At 42.1% G+C, this 23,407-nt stretch overlaps 1 protein-coding gene and 1 long non-coding RNA gene across 5 annotated transcripts in view; one reads left to right on the top strand and one right to left on the bottom strand.

The window, feature by feature from the left end:
- LOC143817762 (myosin-7) overlaps window positions 1–23,407 on the bottom strand; it is a 45,670-nt gene that overhangs the window by 9,459 nt on the left and 12,804 nt on the right. The window contains exons 11-26 of the mRNA XM_077299245.1: window positions 22,143–22,281; window positions 16,500–16,618; window positions 16,238–16,387; window positions 15,325–15,495; window positions 14,713–15,022; window positions 12,527–12,597; window positions 9,896–9,983; window positions 9,266–9,383; window positions 9,065–9,188; window positions 8,653–8,789; window positions 7,163–7,418; window positions 5,464–5,706; window positions 5,210–5,386; window positions 3,032–3,177; window positions 2,832–2,922; window positions 1,982–2,371 (exon numbers count right to left, since the gene is read on the bottom strand). Coding sequence (XP_077155360.1) covers window positions 1,982–2,371; window positions 2,832–2,922; window positions 3,032–3,177; window positions 5,210–5,386; window positions 5,464–5,706; window positions 7,163–7,418; window positions 8,653–8,789; window positions 9,065–9,188; window positions 9,266–9,383; window positions 9,896–9,983; window positions 12,527–12,597; window positions 14,713–15,022; window positions 15,325–15,495; window positions 16,238–16,387; window positions 16,500–16,618; window positions 22,143–22,281 — 2,730 coding nt within the window. The remainder of the gene's footprint in view (window positions 1–1,981; window positions 2,372–2,831; window positions 2,923–3,031; window positions 3,178–5,209; window positions 5,387–5,463; window positions 5,707–7,162; window positions 7,419–8,652; window positions 8,790–9,064; window positions 9,189–9,265; window positions 9,384–9,895; window positions 9,984–12,526; window positions 12,598–14,712; window positions 15,023–15,324; window positions 15,496–16,237; window positions 16,388–16,499; window positions 16,619–22,142; window positions 22,282–23,407) is intronic.
- The window catches only part of LOC143817780 (uncharacterized), a 130,486-nt gene that overhangs the window by 97,905 nt on the left and 9,174 nt on the right, over window positions 1–23,407 (top strand). For 3 of the 4 annotated variants that reach the window (XR_013224187.1, XR_013224185.1, XR_013224184.1), the window contains 2 exons: window positions 16,226–16,403; window positions 17,163–17,680. This is a non-coding gene — a long non-coding RNA (uncharacterized LOC143817780). Of the gene's footprint in view, window positions 1–16,225; window positions 16,404–17,162; window positions 17,681–23,407 lie in introns of those variants that run through there. The other variant, XR_013224186.1, reaches the window with a different exon arrangement.

Here is a 23,407-nt window from a genome sequence, read left to right as displayed (position 1 = left end):
TTCATTGAAATCCCTGGTGTTTGTATGGATATAGTATGTGTTCGTACTCACTAACTGTTAGCTTTCTCTGCATGCACAGTCATATAGGGACCAGCCACTGGAGTCATGCATACAAACAACAGGGATATCAATGAATAACTACATTTCAATTAATAAATTAATAAAAGTTTTACAGAAACCATGATCACACTCTAAATCACACTATGGTCTACACACTCTGATCAAATTTTGATGAAAGTTTGATCAAAGTATGATTAGCATAATCAACCTGATTCTCTTGGATGGTAAAATATACACTGGTGTGACCCTAGCCTTAAAGGGAACCTGTCACGAGAAAAAATGCTATTAACCTGCAAATATGGGGTTAATCTGCAGGTTAATAGCATTAGTAACCTGCCCGGTTCCTGCACTTAGCCCAACGCTGCGGGGACAAGATGAACTTTATTCTCCTCTGCAATGTTCCCGTTTCAGTCACGGGGCGGCACTGGCACTTGGTCAGTCATCCCTCTGAGTATACAGAGCAGCGGCTGCAATCACGCCCCCAGCCTAACACATTCATACAATCCATAGTGTTGTAATAAGAAGTGGTGAAATCCCTGAAGAGCCCTTGCAGAATGTGCCATTAATGAGGAGAGACCAAATTGTGCTGGAAGATTTTCAGGGGGAACAACTTCGTGTGCTGGACCTTATCAGGTGACCCATAGGAAGGACTTGCTTGATATAAAAGCAATGCGCACCCGACTGCAGGCAGATCTAGCGTCAGAGGAAAGAGTGGAGCAGACGCACTCCGGGATTGTCACTGAGGCCAGTGTAATAGGCCTCAGTGGAAAGTTTGCAACATTAAGGCATTGGCCATGGCCTGACAAGGCCTGGATTCCGCACAGGAGGACTCAGAGTTCCACCTGTGCTAAATAGGACCAGAATCCGTGCCTCACACCAGTAAAGCTCAAGAGACCAGACATCGCCAATCAAGAGCCAAGGTCTGGTCCACCGTGGTCCAATCCTAAGAGACTTCCATTGAAGGTCAAGTGGAAAAGACTCGAAAGGATACTGCAACAGGTGGGACACAACAGCTACTGCGGAGGAATAGTACAAGCGAGCAGGGTCACCACTTGCAGCTATCCTCTACGGCAGGGGTGAGGAATCTTTTTTCTGCCAAGGGCCATTTGGATATTTATATCTTCCTTCGGGGCTGTACAAACTCCCCCCACAAAGTACATCCTGAGTGTGGCACTGGTGTCAGGACATAATCTTTCATTGCATGCCCTTCAGTGTTCAGTAGTGAACACTGCATATGTGTGCTAACAGAGCAAGAAGAAATTAATGAGCTAGTTGTAATCAAAATCCGCCTCCCTGCCCAAGAATGCGGTCCCTGAGAATCTGCTCCGGTGCCTGATAAAGGGTCATCAAGGACCGTAAATGGCCCTGGGGCATGAGGTTCCCCACCCCTGCTTTACGGTATTGGGGTTGGCTATGATTAGGGTCTCAGGTTTTGAGTGGGCCGGTTGGTGCATGGGAGGCTCAACGGGCTTTGATATACTACGTCAGAGAGAAACTTGTGGCCTAGTGGGAAAACTCAGTAACCCCTGGTAGGGCCAGATTTGTAGAGAGAGAACTTACATGGTGGATCCCACGATTGGGTGCACCACCGGTGTGAACAGAACATTGACGTCAGATAGAGAAAGACTTCCTTATTGTTATCTGTGTTTGAATGCTGATCTGCCTGGTTACTAACTTTAATTGTTTAGCGTTGCTTTAAATCACTGTATATAAATAGAACTATTATCATCCCTGACTGTTTCTGCCTCGAGCCTCTGTGCGTTGCATCCAGAAACCTGCATGACAGTGTCATAAATAGTTAATTCTTTATTTGTCACGTACTGACCTCTCTAGATGCCAATATTTGTACTTATGTGCATCAGCATAGCATTTCTCTAAACAAACATAATAGGGGAGGGCATTGATAAAATTCTTCTCTCACCTTGCCTTTCACCATTTGTTCCATGTTGGATGCTACATCATCGAGCTCAAGTTTGAGCTCACTCTTCTCCTTTTCCAGTTTCTGCTTAACCCTTTGCAGGTTGTCAATCTGCTCACTGAGTTCAGCCACAGAGTCCGCATGCTTCTTTCTTAGTGTAGCAGTGGTGGCCTCTGATTGCAAAGTGGATTCCTCTAGATCCCTCCTGAGCTTCAGGAACTCTGCCTCCCGCTTCTTGTTAAGTTCAAGTTGCACTGAGGTGGCTCCTCCGGCTTCTTCTAGACGTTCACTGATTTCCTCCAACTCTCTGGACAGGTCAGAACGAAGCTTCTCTACCTTAGCCCTTGCTGTTCTCTCTGCTTCCAGTTCCTCCTCCAGCTCCTCAATACGGGCCTAGTTAAAGGGGTTTAAATAGAGATTCATTATTTTATTAGTTTTTAGTGTGGCCTAGATTATGTACAACTTAAAAAGGTTGTCCCATTAGGTTGTCTTCCTCATTGCCGGGTATCCAACCACTGAGGCCAGCACCGTTAACAGAATAGGGAATTTTTAACCTTGATGGGATTTTTTTTATCCCTGTTACAAAACGGAGCAGCATGTTGAATGTCCAAACACCATTCTATTCATTCTATATGAAGCTGCCAAAAAAAGCAGAACGCAACATTTGGCAGCCCCATAAGGAATCGATTATGTGCAGGTCGACCATGGCACTGCTGCTCCTTTCTAACAGCGGGTTGTGCGATCACTGCGGGTCACAGTGTTCGGACCTCCACGGATCAATCATTTTTCACTTATCATATGGATAGACAATAACTTTCACCAAACATACCCTTTAAGTTAATTTTAAAGATACCTGAAGTTCCTTCATCTTTTTTTGGAGCTGAGCACCTATATTCTGTTCATCTTCAATTCTTGTATTGAGCTGGCTCATTTCAAAGTCTTTCCTAATATGAGTAGAAAGCATTTTTTTATTAGCGTAACAAAAAAACTTTCCGAGTTTATGAACATTTCCATGCTATATTGCTATATGTATTTATCTAATTAATCACTCACTTCTTCAACCTTTCTTCTAGCTGTTGTTTGTCATTTTCAAGATCCATCACACTTTCCTGTGACAATTTGAAGTCTCCTTCAAGCTTTCTTTTTACTCTTTCTAGGTCCATTCGAATTTTCTTTTCCTGCTCCAAAGACCCTTCAAGCTGTACAGATTACAAAGCAAGCATTAAAACTTTGCCACCGCAACCAATTTTCATTTGTAGAATTCTGCTTTTTCATCCCCTTCTTTCTAGAACCATAACTTTTTTATCTTTCATCTACATAGCCATCAAAGGGCTTATTTTCTGTTTGCAGGACGAGTAGCAGTTTTGTATGACAGCACTTATTTAACATTACTTTGTTTTTTAGTACACTGTATAACTCCCAGTTTGATAAAATTATTAAAAAAAAATGCAATTCCTCCATTATTTTTTGTGTTTATCTTTTACGACATTCATTGTGTGATATACATGACCTGATAATATAATTTTTCAGGTCAGTACCATTACCAAAATACCAAACTTATACAGTTTTTTTTTTATTTTAACGGTGATAAAAAATTCCTGAATTTGTAAAAAATAATAAAAATAATAATTTAGTTTGCATTGCCTTTTTCTAATACTCTCAGCTTTTTTATTTTTGCATTAATTGAGCTTTGTGAAGGCTGTTTTTTTTTGTGGAAGACTGTCATTTTATTGATACCATTTTAGGGTAAATATTAAGTGTTCAGTTTTTATTGCAGAAGTGTGGGATTATTGTTTTTTGTTTTATGTTGTTTTTCTTACTCGTTAATTCATTTAACATTTTGACAGATCAGACTTTCACAGGAGCGAGAATACAAAATATGCTTATTTTTAATTTTTTTAATATCTTTCTTCTTAATGGAAAAAAAAGTGAGGCGAGTCAACATTTTTTTTCTAGTTTTGAAAACCTTTTTTTTGCTGGCTGCGAACCTGTAATTATTTGATAACTTGTTCTATATACTGCAATACCAGTGTATTGCAGTATATAGAGAAGATCACGGCCTCCTATGAAACCTAACTACAGGCTGGCCTTCACAGAAGTACCATCATGACAGATACTGGGGCTTTCAGCAGGCCCTGGCTGTCATGCAACCCTATCAGCACCCAGTGATCGCAATGTGGGGGGTAGATGGACTACATAAATGCTGCTTTCTGAAATTGACAATGGTATTTAAGGGGTTAATAGCTATCATAGCTCAGCTCCAATCACTGTTAAAAGTAAATGCTGAGTAACACAGCCAACTGTTGTGAACTCTATTTTTAGGCTCCCTCTAGTGGTCACAAGCGGTACTGTGTAGTGTTGTCTTCTGCAGGTTGGCTGCATCAGCTGGTTCGTTATCCTTGGTTCGTTTCCTATTTAACTCACCTGGATACTCAGTTCCTTGCCTGCTATCAATGTATTCAGTGCTCTTCAGATTCCTTGTGATTACCTTGCTCCCAGCCTCTCCAAGACAAGCTAAGTTTTTGTCCGTTCATTTTTTGATTATCAGCATTCATCATGTTTCTTGTCCAGCTTGCTAAGATGTGATCTCCTCGCTTGCTGGTTGCTCTAGGGGACTTAGTTTCTCCCCCCACACCGTTAGTTGGTGCAGGGGTTCTTGAAATCTCAGTGTGGATATTTTGTTAGGGTTTTTTACTGACCGCACAGACCCCTTACTATTTTCTGCTATCTAGTATTAGTGGGCCTCATTTGCTGAATCTGTTTTCACCCCTGTGTATGTGCCTTCCTCTTACCTCACCGTTATTATTTGTTGGGGGCTTCTATATCTTTGGGGATTATTTCTCTGGAGGCAAGAGAGGTCTTTCTTTCTTTCTAGGGGTAGTTAGTTCCTCAGGCTGGCTCGAGACGTCTAGGATTTTTTAGGCACGTTCACCGGCTACTTCTAGTGTGTTTGGATAGGTTCAGATTTGCGGTCAGTCCAGTTTGCCACCTCCCTAGAGCTTGTCCTATGTTTGTTACTTAGCTGGAGTAATTCGTGATCCTCAACCACTAAGGATCATAACAGCCAACATCTGTCAGGTATGGTGCAGGCTCAGCCCCTGAGCCCACTCCATGCTCCTGCACCCAATATGGGCGATATATTTACAGCAGATGTCAGTAAGGGGTTTAAATCAAAATACATTTTTCTAAAATTTACATTTTAATATATTTTTCAGTCTAAACGTTACTTACATCATCAACCTGTTGCTCCAGTTTTGCCTTAGCTTTAGTCAAAACGTTGACTTTATCTTCTTCCGCTTGAAGGTCATCCAGTGCTTGCTGATGGGCCTCTTGGAGAGCCTTTTTTTCCTTGGTTAACTTGGCAATGATCTCATCCAGCCCTGCCATTTCTTCTGTTAGATTTTTAACCTGTTAAATAAACAGTTAAAAAGTAATAGTCCATAAGATTTATTTAGCGGTTCAGGTATTAAATAATTATGTCTTACCTTGTTTTCTGTGGCATGTTTCTCCTTTTCTACTTTGGCTAATGTCAGCTCCAGGTCATCAATATCCTTCTTGAGCTCAGAACACTCGTCCTCCATCTTCCTCTTCTTAGCAGTCAGTTCTGCATTCATCTCCTCTTCATCTTCCAGCCTTTCAGTTTGCTCTTTTAGTTTAGCTTCCAGTTGGATCTTGTTTTTAATAAGTTGCTCACATCTCTCCTCGGCATCTGCCAAGTTATCTTGCTCCTGCATTTAATTCAGATGATTCAATATTTGCATGTCTTTTAACTTTCTTAACCATTCTTATAACTTAAATGTATCTCCTATGCATGGTATGCATAGGGTAGGGATTAAAGGGTGCCGGTCAGGCCCCACAATGTTGTTAAACTGACCCCATAACACTTTAGAGACATTTTTCTACATTAAAATAATGTTCTTGCTTCCTACACAAATGTACACGTGTAAAAAAAACAGTTTATTGCACTGCACATTGAATGAAATGTAGCCAGAGGCTCAGGCCGCAAATACATTTGCTCATGCTCAAGAACGCACACTCAAAGGGATATTATTTCAGCACCTGAGACCGGACTAGTCTGGGTAGTAGACCTACCACCGAACTAGTCCTGATTAATTTTCAGGTGACACTGGCACTATGTAACTTTTTATTAACCCATATGCTCATTTACAAGTGCTTCTCACAAAATTAGATCATCAAAAAGTGAATTTATTTCAGTTCTTCAATACAAAAAGTGAAACTCATATACTATATAGAGTCATTACTAGCAGAGTGATCAAGTGTTTATTTCTGTTAATGTTGATGATTATGGCTTACAACAGAACTGAAATAAATTACGGTACCTTTGTCATGATATTCTAATTTTGGGAGAAGCACCTGTATATAGGACATCAAAAACATTACGTTTGCAGAAATACTATTCTAAAGGGTTGTGGTGGCAGTTTAAAATCTGACATGAAACTTTAGGAGATACACGTATCATGCCTCACTCTTCAGGCCCTGCAATAACCACAATATACGGTAATGTATCACAGTGCATTAGTTTTAGGCCGGGTTCAGATGAGCATACGTAAAATAATCTAATTTTAATCCAGAAAAGAATGACGAATTTCATTGGCATTCCATCCATACGGCATTCATTTTTTTAATCAAGATTTTAAAAAATTTACAAACCAAATACAATGTTCTATGTTAAGAAATGTAATGTATGTGTAAAAATTGGATGCAATATGGATGATCCATATGGGATCTACCTTTTTTGTGCATTTTTAAATTTCAATAGGTGAGTCTCATCCATGCGAGTCTCACCCAAAATACAAAAACGTACTAGTGCATGCTGTGAATTTTTCCATCAGAACTGTCATCTGAACTGCCCTACTGTATAACATTGGTCCATATTCTATCTGATTTTGGCAAAGCATATGGCAAGGCTCGTTAAAGGGTCGATATTGACTTGTAGGATTGCTACTTCCAATAGACGGACCTAAAGTACTAGTCCTCTTTCTCTCAGAAGAGGCAACTTACCGATCTGATTTTAACAGATGTATAATACTTTAGTATGAACGAGTCATTAGCTGCAGTACTGCAGATTCTATCTAAAAATATTTTGCTTATAATTTGAATGCATTTTAGCATAAACCCTGATCAGTGCTGTTCAAGTCCCTTAGAGTAATGATTAACACTCACAGCTTGAACTTGAAGCTGCAAATCATTCTTCTCTTGTAGTAAAGAGACCATTTTCTCCTCTAGCTCCTTGCGTCGAGCCTCAGATTTTTCCAGGGCTTCTTTCAGCTTCAGGAACTCTTCCTTCATAGTCTGCATTTCTTTCTCTGTCTCTGCACTCTTGAGCAGAGGCTTTATCTTAAAGTATAACTTCATCCATGGCCAATTTTTGACACCCATGAAAGCTCTGATGTTCCACTGGATCACCAAGAGGGCATCTCTGGAAATAAATAAAGCATGAATTGTACAGGGTACAGGATATCAATTGTTTCCAGGTAGGTACAGGCTGCATTCTGCTTTAGAAAAATGTATATTTATCCAGATAATATCTAGGACAATGTTTCTCAACTCCAGTCAGGCTCGGACTGGCTTATAGGGGAACAGGCGAATCCCCCGGTGGGCCCCTGTGCAGACACGAGCCCCCAACCCCACTATATTGGCATTACTTGGCATAATTCACATGATTCACTCTGTACAGAAAAAAGCAGCATCTCATCATTCATTAACCAAACTATCTAGTTTATTATTATATAGAGATATAGTTAAATTTGTGACCGAGGGTAACGTAATATTTGTATGCAGGTCAAAAGTGGGCCCCCAAAGTCAATGTTACTGGTGGGCACTTGGCACCCCAGTCCGACACTGACTCCAGTCCTCAAGAGCCACCAACAGGTCATGTTTTCAGGATATCCTTAGTATTGCTCAGGTGATAATTTCATCACCTGCTCAAGCATTCATTCCATCACCTGGGCAATATTAAGGAAAACATGACCTGTTGGTGGCTCTTGAGGACTTGAGGCGAGAAGCACTGATCTAGGAGGTGAGCAGCTAAGCTAGAGCAATCCCTTTATCTAGTGATTTGCTACATAAGGGCTCATTAAGACATCAGTGATTTGTCATCAGTATTTGTATGCCCAAACCAGGAATGTCTCCAAAACACAGAACAGGTGTCTATCTTTCAATTACAGTTTTTCTCTACGTGTTCCACTCCTTGTTTTGGCATACAAACACTAATGAAAAAACACTGATGTTTTAATGAGCCCTAAAGCTTCCTTGGTATAGAACCAGATGGCATTTCCATTTTTCTTTTCCATGATAGAAGCAAAAAAAAATATGACAGCAGTGCTGGATCCTTCACATGACACATACATGGTAAATGGCATCCGCCAGACCTCATTTTTGGTGCCTGCTGTGCTGCTTTCTTCTAGCATGCATGAAGGAATCTGCAGTTGAGCCTCTGGCATAGAAATTAGCCTAAGGTGTTGGTTACATTTATGGAATTCTCTGCTTATGCACCAGTTGTACAATGTGATTAGTTTCTTTATCTAATGTTTTAGTAATTATATATATCATACCTGATTTCACACAGTCTAGAGATGTATTATGCAGAATAATGTCAGTACATTGCACATTTCCTAATTGCCTATGTGCATTTGTTTGCCTAGGTGTTTTACCTGCGCTCCACAATTTTCTTAAATTCTATTCTGGAGAGGACACCTCTGGACTGAGCTTGTATTCGGGTAATGATTCGAGAAAGTCGCTCATCTCGCATCTCTTCCAATTGACCTAACAAACCAGCCTTGAAGAAGACCTGTAAAAATAAGAATTTTTTAGGAAAATTGTTGACATTTATTTCAAATTTGAATGCTGACTTGTTTAAAGTGGAAATATAGGACTGGAAAATATGACTGATTTTATTCCGGAAATGGCCTCTCCCTTGTCAATGGGCTGTTTCTGGTATTGCAGCTCAGCTCCATCAGAATGAATAGGGGCTTAGCTGTAATACCACCCAAAACCTGTGAACAAGGGTGGTGCTGTTTGGAAAAAGGTAGTCAAATTTTTCGACTCTTGTACAGCCTGGTTTACCTTGGTATGCCCAAATTTGTACTGAGTATGATCAATTTCGAGTGAGGCAAGGAGTTTCTCTGCGCCTTTCCTACTGTCTATAAACTGTCCTTCTGGAATAGCTGCAGGGTTCAGGATTCGGTATCTGGAAAACAGAAAATATGTAAAGCCGGTGTGGTAAGAAATGTATTTTGTCATTGTGCAACATTGTCCTCCTCCTACCTTTGCCTAAAGTCTCCATATAGGATGCGGTTAGGGAAGCCTTTCCTGCAGATCCGGATGCCCTCCAGTACACCGTTACAGCGGAGCTGGTGCATCACCAGACGATTATCCATTACACCTAGGATCAATGAGAATATAGATTTTCTTAGAATACCGGCAGAATCATTAACACTACAAAACTTGTAAAAGATTTCTACATTTCATTCCTCAGTTTTGTAAACTAGTCAGAAGGGTCCGTTGGCGAATAACTGATCACACAGCTTCTTCATGTTAGGTCCACCAGTCATCATTTGTTATCTATGGGAATAGCTGCTAATAAATGTCCAGTTGGTATGCAGCGCCACCACAGGGGAATCCAAGCGTTACATGGTGACGATCAGGATGATTCAGTTGTGTATGTAATCCAGCGCAACACGGGTCCATAAGACTGAGAGCTGCTCCGCGTAACCGCTCTCTCCCCTATTAACTCTACATTTCCTAATAGGGTACATAAAAATGGGTTCTCTTTCTAGGTAATGCCTTTGATACGAATTCCTTTTATATGTGATTTATGACTGCTTGTTTTGTAACATGGACAAGCTAAATGAGATGATTGTGTGAAATAACATGAACTTATTCTAAGCCAATTACCTGGGGATTTGGATTCATTAGGAATAATACAGCGAACAAAATGAGGGTGAGTGGAGCGAAGATTGGTCATCAGCTTGTTCAGATTCTCCTAGGGAGCACAGAATGAACAAACAGTGGGATAGTGCATGTTATTAAGAACAGAGAAGATCAGGAATTTGGTAACAAAGAAGCCGTATTCTAGTTGTAAATGCCAACCCCACGGTGGAATTTAGAATCTACAGCTGAAAATAACAATATACTCATTTTATATGCGGTAAGTAGCACTTATTAACTACTTCCGGACTGCCCATACACTATAAGTATCCGGGCGGTCTGCGTTCTACTCTGCAGTGACGTTCTAAAATGACACCGTGTAGCATGGCAAATGTCACTGCATAGAATACGAGGTGCCCATCAGTCATGTGATCGCTGAGTGTGGCGGGGAAACAGGAGCTGTTAGGTTCCAGGTAACCCAATCAGCTCTTCTATGAAGGCAGGAAGCTGAGTTTCACCTGTAATTGGTGCTAATTTATCAGTCCCAGTTACAGGGAAGTGCAAATAGAAAAAAAAAAAAGATTTCAATGTTAAAATGCCCAGCAAAATACTTTTATAACCTTATAGAGGAGGACAATGTCTAAAATAAATGAAAAATGGAAACGTCTCTTCTTGTGGAAAGTGACATGCCAGGGTAAGGAGACTTAAAGGCATTTATTGCTTCTCTGGGAAATTAAAATACAAATTGCCTGTTCAAAGAGGAAGAGGACTAGAAATCCAATCTAATAGGTGGCACTAGAGTTCTAGACCTTTCCTCTTTGAAGAGGCAATTTGCATACTGACTTTACCTGATGAGCATTGCATGGCCTATAAGTCTCCTTACCCTGGCACGTCAGGCTTGCCACTCTCCACAAGGAGAGACATCACCTCTAGCAACACCCTGAAACACAACTGCAAACTGAGATTCTGGTTTGGCTTTTATCCTAAGTTACGGGGGCAAGGCTTGACATAGACTTTTATGCTCGCTACTTCCAGTAGGTGGCACTAGAGTTCTAGTCCTCTTCCTCTTTGAAGAGGCAATTTGCATGTAAATTAAAAATAAATACATAACTAAATAAAAACAAGAAAAAGATGCCAATACAAATCACTGTTACTTGCCCTACCCACTGAAAAAAATCACAATGTGTCTGATATCTAAAAATGATTTTTACAGAAATGGAAACACGTTTTAAAATGTATTGTAATGGTCCTTTGCTATCAGAAAAATAAAAAATACATGCAAAACAGACACGTATTTCCTTCATTCTCATACCAATAATCCTCGATATACGCAAAAAGAGAAAAAAAAAGGCAGTTGAAAATAATTTATAAAAATCAGGCTCTATATATTCTGAATATATAATTAAAAGATTATTAGTTAAGATATGTCATGCACAATATCTACTGGTCAAGCCCTCCTCACAGCTGTTCATGAGAATAGAGGTGACAACCACTCTAAGCAAGGGGTGTATCAGAATTTGGGTTGTCCCTTTTCTTTAGGGCCCAGCTGGAGAGATTGAGAGACACTTTAAAGGAGACTGACAGATTGATGACAGCCAGCACCAGTATTGATCAGCTGATACGTGTCTCAGAAGCGGCCAGATGACCACAGTGTATGGAGCAGAACAAGGCAGCTCTGTACGACGCTTAGTGGCGACTCCTGAGTACTGCACTTATGCCCTAGTCAAGTGGTCAGGAGATCACCTGCAGCACTTACAGTAGCAGCAGCCACTACACAATTACAGAGTTACGCTATTCTGCTCCATGTACTGCTGTCCAAGCCTGAGCAGATATCAGATGATCAATGGTGGTATCGGACCCCCACTAATCTTTATTAGTGACCTTATTCTATGGCCAAATCATAAACATGCTTCTAGGGTAAAAAACAATCTGTACATGTGAATCCAACAACACAATAACCTGCAGTATATGCTCTATGTCATGAGTGTCATGAGTCCCAATTGTTTAATAACTTAAAGAGTAACTGTCCTTTAAACTTTTTTTCATAAATGAAAAGTACGCATGAAAATAGGCAACTTTGTAATATATCTTATGAGAGAAATCTGCTTCTGGATCGATTATTATTCATTCTCAAATATTCAGTGAAGACAAATTTTTATATTACTGAGATAGGGGATGGCAGTAACTATTGGTAAGATTCTATACAAATGGTAGGAGTCTAGCTCCCCCTTACCTTCTCCTCTCTACATAGAGTCTTATCAGCACCAACTGTCATCTCTTACCTCGGTCATTTAAAAATCTATATTCATTGAACCCAGATTTTACCAGAGAAATTGGAATTTTGAAAATTAATGATGAGTCTTGGCAGAAAAAACAATCACATTTCCCTGATAAGATATGTTACAAATTTTCTTATTTTCATGTGCTCTATTGATTTATGCAATAAAAGTTAAAACGCCGGTTTCTCTTTAATGTCACTGGCTCTATCAGGTCGCTGCTGCAGTCGGACGCAGACCGTGATGGAGGCAGCATTGGAATGAGAGATGTGATCAGTAAGATGAGTATTGTTTTTTATCACCCAATTTCAAAGACAAAGTCACTAAACATCAAAGACAACCTCGTTAGCTTTTATTTTGTTGTGTGTGTGCAGTCACATACCCGGTGCAGAGCTGACACTGTCTGGAATGAGGAACCCTTCTTCTTACTGCCTTTGCCCTTGGAAGCTTGTTCTGAGCAATGCATTGAAACAGAAGCATGTTCAAAAATAAAAAAAACAGCATTATTAATTTTTATGTATAGGGAGAATAGAAAAAAACTTACATGAATGAGAATGAACCTGAATATCAGAAACAGACATCTCGTAAAACCCCTTTAAAGGGAATCTGTCAGCAAGATTTGGCAATGTAATCTGAGAGCAGCATGATATAGGGTCTTGATAGCCTGATTCTAACAATGTGTCACTTCCTGGGCTGTGTGTTGCTGTTTCAATAAAATTAGTGTTTTATCAACAGGAGATTATCACTAGAGGACTAGTTGTCTGGCATCTCTTAGTCAACTGCAATGTAACCACACCCAATCACTGATTAGCAACTTTCTGTCAATTTACAGTATACAAGGAAAGCTGACAATCAGTGGTGTGGGTGGGGTTATACAGGGATCAGTGCTCTGAGCTCTGCTAGATGTAGAGCAGAGAAAACTGTGATTGCATCAAAATGACAACAAACAGACCGGCAAGGGACACATAGCTTGAATTAGAGACTCTGTCCTAACATAATGCTGCCCTAAGATTATCTAGCAAAAAACTGGTGACAGATTCCCTTTCAGTAATTTACCAACTGCACTATACATTGAAAATTATTTACTAAATTTAAGGCTAGAATTACATGTGTAGTTTTTAAAGAGAACCTGTCACGAGAAGAAACGCTATTAACCTACAGATATGACCATTTATATCGCTTAGATCCCCACTGCCGGGAGGAAATTAACTTCCGGTAGCGTTTGGTTTTCAGTCACGGGTGCGGCACCGGTGTTGTTTCAGTTACCGCTCTGCGTATACAGAGTAGTGGCTGTACCTGTGACGCCGGCACTGACTGACAGCAGCTCAGCATTAGGGCTGTCAGTCAGTGATAGGTGTGCGGTTACAGCCACCGCTCTCTATACACAGAGTGACTGAACCTGCACCGACGCCACCCCTATAACTGAAACCTGAATGCCACCAGAACAAATAAAGTTAATTTCCTCCCAGCAGCAGGGGGTCAAAGTCCAGGCACCAGGCAGAGCCCAATTAACCTGCAAATTAACCCCATATCTACAGCTTAGGCTACTTTCACACATCAGGTTCCGGCGATAAACGGATGAAACGTGAGGTGAAATGAGTTTCCATCAGGAACCATAAAATATATAGTTAATTCAAAATATTGTTTGTCACAGCACCACACAGTAACAAGCTAATACAAGCTCATAATATGGAGAAGGCTGATGGTTATAGGTTGGCTATAATCTATGCAATCAATCTATTTCATCACAAATTCTCTAATTCCTAAAGTGTTGGTCTTCTCTGAACAACTCTTTCTCTAGAGGGAGTCATTGCATAGCGTATACCCAAAGGCGCTATACTCGACTTCTTCCAGCAGTCCCATAGATGATTAATGAATTGACTCTACAGAGCCCGTTTTTTGGGCTCCAGAGCCAGTTCCCTGGATCACTGGGGTCCCTACAGATATGGCATAACTTAATGACCTTTTAATATCTACTTAGGCTACTTTCACACTAGCGTCGGCATGGGGCCATCGCTATGCGTCGGCCCGACGTGCCGACACCCGTTGTGAAAATGATGCCCGATGTGGGCAGCGGAAGCAGTTTTACAACGCTTCCGCTGCCCATTGTGAAGTCCGAGGAGGAGGGGGCAGAGTTCCGGCCACGCATGCGCGGTCGGAAATGGCGGTCCCGACGCACAAAAAAAGTTACATGTAACGTGTTTTTGTGCCGACGGGCCGACGCTTCCAGTGTGCGACGCTTGCGACGTATGGACATACGTCGCAATGCGCCGCTAATGTAAGTATATGGGCAAAAGAACGAAACCTGCGGGCACGTTTGCAGGATGCTTTTTTTGCCACAGCGGCGCATTGCGACGTATTCCAAACGACGCTAGTGTGAAAGTAGCCTTAGAATGAAGATTTCAATGTGTAATGATGCCATTTGTTCTGAGTAAGTAATATGCTGTGTGCATCCTCAAACTGCATTAGTATTTCATGTAGGTACGCATTTATGTATATGTGCTGACAGAAAAGCAGGCACAACTTTAATAGTATCATACAATAGCACAGCATTTTTTCCATCTGTACCTGATTCGGCACTAGCATAGTTGGCGAAGAGATGAGCCAGCAGCTTGAGGGATGACTTCTGGTACAGCCCTACCACAGTCTCATTCAATGGGTCTTTGTTCTTCTCCAGCCAGCCCATAATGTTATAGTCCACAGTACCAGCATAGTGGACCAGAGCAAAGTGAGCCTCAGGCTTCCCTTTGATGTTCCTTGGTTTCTGGAAGTTGTTGGACTTGCCCAGGTGATTATCATATAGTTTTGCTTTGAAGGTCATGTCAGAGGCTTTGGGAAACATGCACTCCTCTTCAAGGATGGACATGATACCCATAGGCTGTGGAGAACCACCAAACAAAGCCCAATAAATAACACATAAAACAAAGAATGTAAGAACTGAGTTAATTGATGTTTCCTCTGTAATAATTACTTCATGTCTCCTAGAAAATACATAGAGGTCTGTGAAAAATATAATGGAAAGTGAACCTCTTAATTTATAGGCAATAGTAAAGCAATAATTAGAAAATAAAGATAAAATAAATGACCTCTGGTAAAAGAATACAATTAAAAATGGCACTCATTATATATCGCAGTGTGATACAGGACTAATATATGACTCCATGGTCACAATGCTCTCACCTTCTCTATGAGATCAATACAGGCCTGCAGGTCCATGCCAAAGTCTATAAACTCCCATTCTATCCCCTCCTTTTTGTACTCCTCCTGCTCCAGCACGAACATGTGGTGGTTGAAGAACTGCTGTAGCTTCTCATTAGTGAAGTTAATGCAGAGCTGCTCAAAGCTGTTAAACTAGAGAGAAACATATAAAAAATTATAACATAATAAAAAATAATATCCATAGTAAAATCATGGAAATCAATATATTTCACTAACTAAATGAAATGGATTGTCTAGATCGGCAATTTTTGGAATCCCCATACAAATGAAGAAAGAGATGTGTGCATGCAGACAGCTTTCCTCTGACAGTGGTACATGATGGGCCACTCTGGACCCACTGGTGTAACCCACAGCTATCATTTGTTTATGGCATACCCTGTGGTGCAAGAGAACCTTTTCATTTATATTGCTGTATACATTTAATACCCGTTTAATTCATACTCCTAGCCTCCAAGTCTAGTATATTGCCTCGCATGGCAGATATGCCTTTCTCAGTGACCTAAGCATATCACATATTAAAAGTTGGGAAATAAAGGGCAGCATGGTGGCTCAATGGTTAGCACAGTAGTCTTATAGCCCTAGGGTGTTGGGTTCTAATACCACCAAGGATAACATCTGCAAGGAGTTTTCATGCGAGTTTCCTTCTACGCTTCAAAATCATACTGATAGGAAATTTAGATTGTAAAAGCCCAAATGGAGACAGCAATAATGACGTTTGTAAAGTGCTCCAGAATATTTTGGTGCTAGATAAGCAAACATAATAAATAAAAGATGTACTGCAGAGAAAAAAAGTGGAAACAACAGCTTCAAATTATAGGAATTAATATGGTTTATAGAATTTTCCTTTATTCTAAAATTTCAGGCGTTTACTTACATCGAAGATCTCAAACCCAGCAATGTCCAGCACCCCAATGAAGTATTGTCTTGGCTGCTTGGTCTCCAAAGTGGTGTTAATCTTCACCACCATCCACAAGAACATCTTCTCGTACACTGACTTGGCCAGAGCACCGATGGCATAATATACCTAGAAGACATTCAAGGTGAGGTTACAGAAATACAATACAAATATTAATAATACTAGTATAATATCATTATCCTAAGCTAAAATATTGAGAACAAGTATGTATGTAACTGACCTGTTGGACATTTTGTCCTTTGGTGACATATTCATTCCCCACCTTAACCCTAGGGTGGCACAAGCCCTTCAAGAGGTCGGCAGAGTTCAGGCCCATTAGATAGGCAACCTTATCAGCCTCTGGAAATACACAGTTTATATAGTAGAAAATGTTTAATATGCTCAACGCTAATCCTGCAGGTCACAGTAGCTGAGTTCCTGGGGAACATTGAGAAGTAGAAAGGTGCCATTTGGTTAACATTGTTACAGCACATGGGAACTGAATGGCAATTTGGTTAGATTTAGATTAGTCAGCAATAACAGAAATTGTATGGGGACGAACAATCATATGAACAATCGTCTGTCCACCATTACTGTCGATAACAGCTTCACATAAATGATACCTCCATGTAATTGGAAGGAGATAAGCACTGATCACCTTGCCATGGTGGTAATCTCTCATTACCGACAGATTATCTTCTAGTGATACTTTTTCAAATCCAAGCAAACCTTAGAAGAAAATTAGGCGTACATGGAGCTAAGGGTTAGTATATCACGTTATGAAATAAATACACATGAAAGGAATTATGACAACATGATGTAACATGACAAAATATGTTTATATAACATATATCTGAACTAATCTCCCAATATCTTCCCTCACATAATCTTCGATCCTCCCAAGACCTCCTACTCTCCTCCACACTTATTCGCTCCTCACACAACCGCCTCCAAGATTTCTCCCAAATATCCCCCATCCTCTGGAATTCCATGCCTCAAACACGTCCGATTATCCACCACCCTCGGATCCTTCAGACGGAACCTGAAAACCCATCTCTTCAGGAAAGCCTACAGCCTACAATAACCATGCCGCCGCCTCACCAGAGCCACCACCTCACCACCGCCAGAGCCGCCGCCTCACCACCGCCAGAGCCACCGCCTCACCACCTCCAAAGCCGCCGCCTCACCACCGCCAGAGCCGCCGCCTCACCACCGCCAGAGCCACCGCCTCACCACCGCCAGAGCCGCCACCTCACCACCGCCAGAGCCGCCGCCTCACCCCTACCTTTTGTCTCTACCCTACTATCCCATAGAATGTAAGTCTGCATGGACAGGGTCCTCTCCCCTCTGTACCAGTCTGTCACTGTAAACCTGTTTACTGTAAATGGATATCTATAACCCTGTATGTAACCCCTTTCTCATGTACAGCACCATGGAATTAATGGTGCTATATAAATAAATAATAATAATAATATAACAAGTTTAACGTATTGTCAAAAATGTCCAGAAATGTCTAAAAAAAAAGTTGAGTTCTGGGTTGTAGGATTCCAACTTGCAGAGCAAGATCCCATAACCCTCCACGGCCCTTCTCACTGAGAGCGCGAAATCTTGCGTGTTAGGGGTCGCTGACACTGTCGCATATTCTCTCGTGCGAGAAGATCGGGACAATTTTGCTAATGACACTCAGCTCAAACTCTGTCAGAGTTTGAGCTGTGTGATATCTGAGTGTGATCCCATTATCTTGTATGAGAGAATCGCAGAACAAGTGCAGAGAAGATGGAGAACTTAATTCAACCATCTTCTCCATTGTTTCTGTGAGCACAGTGCAGTCTGATGTTTTACACGCAGCCATAGACTTATATGGGTGAGCATGATCTGAATATCGGAGCCACTCGCAGAATGCTACTTTTGTTTTCTCATGCCAAATCGGCATGAAAAAATAATTGCACATCAGCACTGCCCCATAGTAAAACATTGTGCCAAGTGCTTTCCAATAAAACATCGGATAAAACATCGGTTGGCACTAGGCCGTGTGAGCGAACCCTTATCCTGAGGCCTTGCAGTTTGATATAAAACAGCACTGTCACATCATTTACTAAGCAGCTACCAATCAGTGATATTAGAGCGATTACCAATTAGTAATCAATTAGTAAAAGGTGCAACAGCACTGGTTTAGTTTAAAAATTGTGATCTCGCGATAACATGCAAGATCTCGTGCTTGCACAGTGAAGAGGACATCACCGCTATTCACTGAGGCTGTGCTCGCAGCAGCTCACTCTGCTGTGGTTTTCAGCCTGGACAGTCACATCTTGAATTATGACGTGAGACAGTACAGCGGACAGGTGAGGGGTATGGTTGTTTTTTATAGGAGAATAGTCTGACGTCACCGCTGTGCTTTCCGGCTGGCGCAGACACAGTGGAGAGAAGCAGAACGCCGGGGGACAGACACTGGAATGTAAGTATGTACTGTTTGTTTTTTTTTACTTTTACGCTGGTAACCACGGTAAACATCGGGTTACTAAGCGCGGCCTTGCGCTTAGCAACCTGATGTTTACCCTGGTTACCCAGGGGCCTTTGGCATCGTTGGTCGCTGGAGAGCGGTCTGTGTGACAGCTCCCCAGCGACCACACAACCACTTACCAACGATCACGGCCAGGTCGTATCGCTGGTCGTGATCGTTGGTAAATCGTATAGTGTGACAGTACCCTAAGTATTCGGTACAGACCCTAAACTTTACTGTTCAGGTTCATCCATCGCTAGTGATTGGTACTCTTTAACTAATGAACTGTTATTAACACAGTGATTGCATTTCACCAGGAAAAACATTACTGGTTCGATTATTACATTTCTTTCTAACAAAAATACTATTGTATTCCATCGACAAACAGACATGCATTGATGACGTTTTGCACTTTTAATATGTTTGCACTTTTGATATTTCTATATAAATGTAACGTTTAAGAAAAGCACCTCCCACAAAGGGAAGATGAGTTAATGTTACCTGTTGGAATGCATTCTCCAAATTTTTTTGCATGAATTCACCGGGTTTTTGCTTTGTTCCTGCCTAGGACGTGCTGTGTTTAACGGGGGTGGTATGTGGTGCCCCTGAAGGTCCAGTCACCACAGAGGTACTGCATCTCATCCAGAGGTGTGGTACCCCAACTCTCTGGTAAGGAGGGGACACTGCACAAAACCCTAACACTCACATCCAACACACACCAGTTCAGTCAGGGCACCTGGGCGTACCCTTAGGAAGGAAGGCCTCATCCCAGGCTGGATAGGAATGGGTGGTGGGAGTGAGTGGGGTAGGTAGGAAAAGGGGAAGGAGCTTAGAGGGCAGGAGGACAGTGTGTGCTAGAGGAGTTAGTCCTGAGAGACCAAAGAGAGAGGAGTCTGTGAGAAGTGGAGCTGAGCAGATGTGTGGGTCTGCAGCTCCTGTCAGAGTGAAGGGAGAAGGAAAGGAAGGAATCTCCCAGAAGATGGCATGGTTCTCAGGGGCACAGAAAATGCTGAAGCCAGCCATGGGGCCCACATCCAGGCTCACTATTCTGTGAGTGGGGAGGCTGCACTATACTGTGTGTGTGGGGGGGCTGCATTATACTGTGTCTGGGAGGCTGCATTATACTGTGTGTGTGGGGGAGCTGCACTATACTATACTGTGTGTTGGGAACTGCACTATACTGTGAGTGGGGTCTGCACTATGGTGAGAGCTAACTGAGACTAAGAACACTTGTGTGTTCGAAACGCATACAGTTTAGACAGGCACTCTCCTTTTGGTATACCCGGTTTTTGTATGTCTGTGTGTGAGGGGCTGTATTATACTGGGTATGGAGGTGAGCTGCACAGTTCTGTGTGTGTGGGGGTGCTGCATTATACTGTGCGTGGGGGAGGCTGCATTATACTGTGTGTGGGGGGCTGCATTATACTGTGTGTGTGAGGAGAGCTGCACTATACTGTGTGTGGGAACTGCATTATACTGTGAGTGGGGGGCTGCATTATACTATGTGTGGGGGTGGATTATACTGTGTGTGGGGGCTGCACTATACTGTGAGTGGGGGGCTGCACTATGATGAGAGCTAACTGAGACTAAGAACACTTGTGTGTTCGAAACGCATACAGTTTAGACAGGTGCTCTCCTTCTGCTATACCCGGTTTTTGTATGTCTTACAGCCTATTTCTGTTTTAAATGAATACTATTAAAGTTAAGTGATTTTATCTCTTGGAGCTGGATTCCCTTTTTTCCACGGGGGCTGCACTATACTATGTGTGTGAGGGGCTGTATTATACTGGGTGTGGAGGTGAGCTGCACTGTACTATGTGTGGGGGGCTGCATTATACTGTGTGTGGGGGAGGCTGCATTATACTGTGTGGGGGGCTGCATTATACTGTGTGTGTGTGGGGAGCTGCACTACACTGTGTGTGTGGGAACTGCATTATACCGTGAGTAGGGGACTGCATTATACAGTGTGGGAGTGCATTATACTGTGTGTGGGGGCTGCACTATACTGTGTGTGTGGCTGCATTACAGTGTGTGTGGAGGGCTGCATTGTACTGTGTGTGTGTGGCGGCAGTATACTCTGAGGTGGGCTGCAGTATACTCTGGGGGGCTGCAGTATACCCTGAGGAGGCTGCATTATACTCTTATCAAGGACCATGGGGAGTGCATTATACTATATGTACTATATGGAACCAGCATTATTCTGTATCGAGGACGATCTGTACCCATCATTCTTCCTCAGCCGGTGTAAAAAAAAACTCGGGAACAAGCATCGAACGACTTCATTATTGTAGATTACACTCGTTTAACGGCCTGAACTCAGCGCATGGAAATACAACCGAATATTTGATGTGAAATATGTGAGAATTTTGGACCCCACTTTAAACTTTTGCCCAGGGCCCCACTTTCTCTAAAACCGGCTCTGGCTGCAATAGTCTTCTGTGGCACAAGAGTGCATCAAGCTCTAACTTCGCCCACAAAAGTGCCAGGATGTAATCTTTTATTGCACATGCCACAGCATTCAGTAGTAAGCACTGCATGCACGTACTCGCAGAGCAAGAGGAAATTAAAGGACTGGCAGCCATTAAAAACAGCTGCCGGCCCGAGCATTGCAGTCCTTGGGAATCTGCCTGTAGACTGGACAAAAGGTAATCGCAGGCAGTTTACAGCTCACAGGTCTGAGGTTCCCCACCCCTGGTATAAACTATTTTTTATATGTTATGTCATTTCCTAAATGGATTGTAGCAGTGGTCCCCCACCTATTTCACTTTGAGAGCCACATTCAACTCTGAGCGATTGTAACGATCCCCATCTAGTGCCCTCCTTCCACCTCAGAAATGACACCTAGGGCTCCCCATTACCAGTTTAATCATAGCCAAAGCTCCCCACAAAAAGCACTCAGAGATCTTAGGGTTAAATCCAGGCATTCCCACTGTACCCCATTGAGTATTCTCATTAAATACGCTCAACAAATTATTGTATGCAGGTTTAAGCACCTTTGTAAATAGCTTCATCGTCCTACCTGCCAGTATATGCTTATCCAGATCAGCTCATGTGCTCTATGCATGGCTACAAACAAAAGTCACCGTCTGGAGACCTCCTCTTCATAGCAATTTGCTAATCCTGGTGCAAAATGCACCAAGCTGGCAGACAGCAGTGAGCCACACTTCATGCGCCCACAAGCCACATAATGGCACTCGAGCCATAGGTTGGAGACTCCTAGATTATAGTTTGGTCATATATTATGCTGAATACTACATGGAGATAGAATTATAATACAGATACAGTAGGGCATGAGTCTTCCATGTTATATTGTAACACAAGAAGAATGTTATGACAAATACCACAATAACTTTACAATGGTGCCACAGATTTCAACACGCTTACCCTCAGTTCCATCAGGCTCTGCCTGCTCTTCTCTTTGCTTCTGCTTTAATTTCATGTTGCCAAAATGCATGATGGCTCCTGTTAGCTTGTAAATGGAATTCTTTTCATCTTGAGAAAACCCAAGCACATCAAAGGCACTCTGTTAAGACAAAGCAGGATTGGGCTAAATAATGTAGGGTTTTTTATAGATTTTATATAAATTAATTAACCTTTTGAGGTTCAGATGCCAGGTTAAACCGAATTTCATTTGACAATGAAAAAGCTTTATTTACAGGCCTATACTTTACTACCTACCATGTTTTTTATTGGTAATATATAGCAGATAAAAAAAGTTATCAACTTTGCAAATAGTCATAAAAATGTCCTGTCATTTTCAGTACACAGATCTTATGCAAATAAGAGTAAGAGACACAACAATTTCTGTGTAGCCTAATTTTGTAGTCATGCTCCCAACCTCCCTCTGTCTCATACTTATTATGAAACTTTACAATGTAGAGGACAGAAGGAAATAGTTTGTGTCATGGTGGTAACTCACATGCCTCCTCAGCACTGTGGTCACCACATGGCTTTTACTTGTGTCAGGCCATCTCGCTGAGTTTGCCTCTAGCAGCACTCCTCAGCACTACTGCATTTGCATGTGGATTCCATTTGGCTTCAGGGGGCATGGCCATTGTCTGCAGGAATTTAACCCTCATACCCATGCTTCTGACCCTCCGGTCAGCTACTGCAGTCCAGGGGACTTCCCTGGAGTGGTACCTGGTGTCTACCGTCGGCACAGCTTATCCTCACCACCAGAGACTCTAGTGAAGACCCGGTAGACACTCCAGAGTAAAACTGGCCCTTGGTGCAGTGGGTCCACACCCACCAGTGTTACAGTATGACGGGATCCAACAAGATCAGACTATGTGTAGTCTGTAACTATGACGGCATATAGGTCTGCATAGGAGCTGGAAACATAACAGTCCAAAATTTTTACTGAAGACCATTTACAAAGTTACTTCATTTTTATTTTAGATCCACTGGAGCAATAATATTGGTTTTAAGATGCACCCAGCCTTAAAATCTCAATGTAAGGGGGGCGTGGCTATGTAGTCCAGGAGAGAAGACGCACCTCAGGAGAGCTCCGGTCATCCTGAACTGAATCCTGCCATAAATTCCCCTGATTTACCGGCTGCACCGGCTGGAAAGGTGCTCTTAGGACCCCAGGAGACCGGCGACCCCCGGAAGCGGCGGTTTTGGAGCCCAGAGACGCCGGGAGGTGAAGT

This window comes from Ranitomeya variabilis, chromosome 1, assembly GCF_051348905.1.
Source record: "Ranitomeya variabilis isolate aRanVar5 chromosome 1, aRanVar5.hap1, whole genome shotgun sequence".
Lineage (NCBI taxonomy): Eukaryota > Metazoa > Chordata > Amphibia > Anura > Dendrobatidae > Ranitomeya > Ranitomeya variabilis.
Note: the sequence above shows the minus strand (reverse complement) of the source record. Positions and strands in the feature narration are given on the sequence as shown.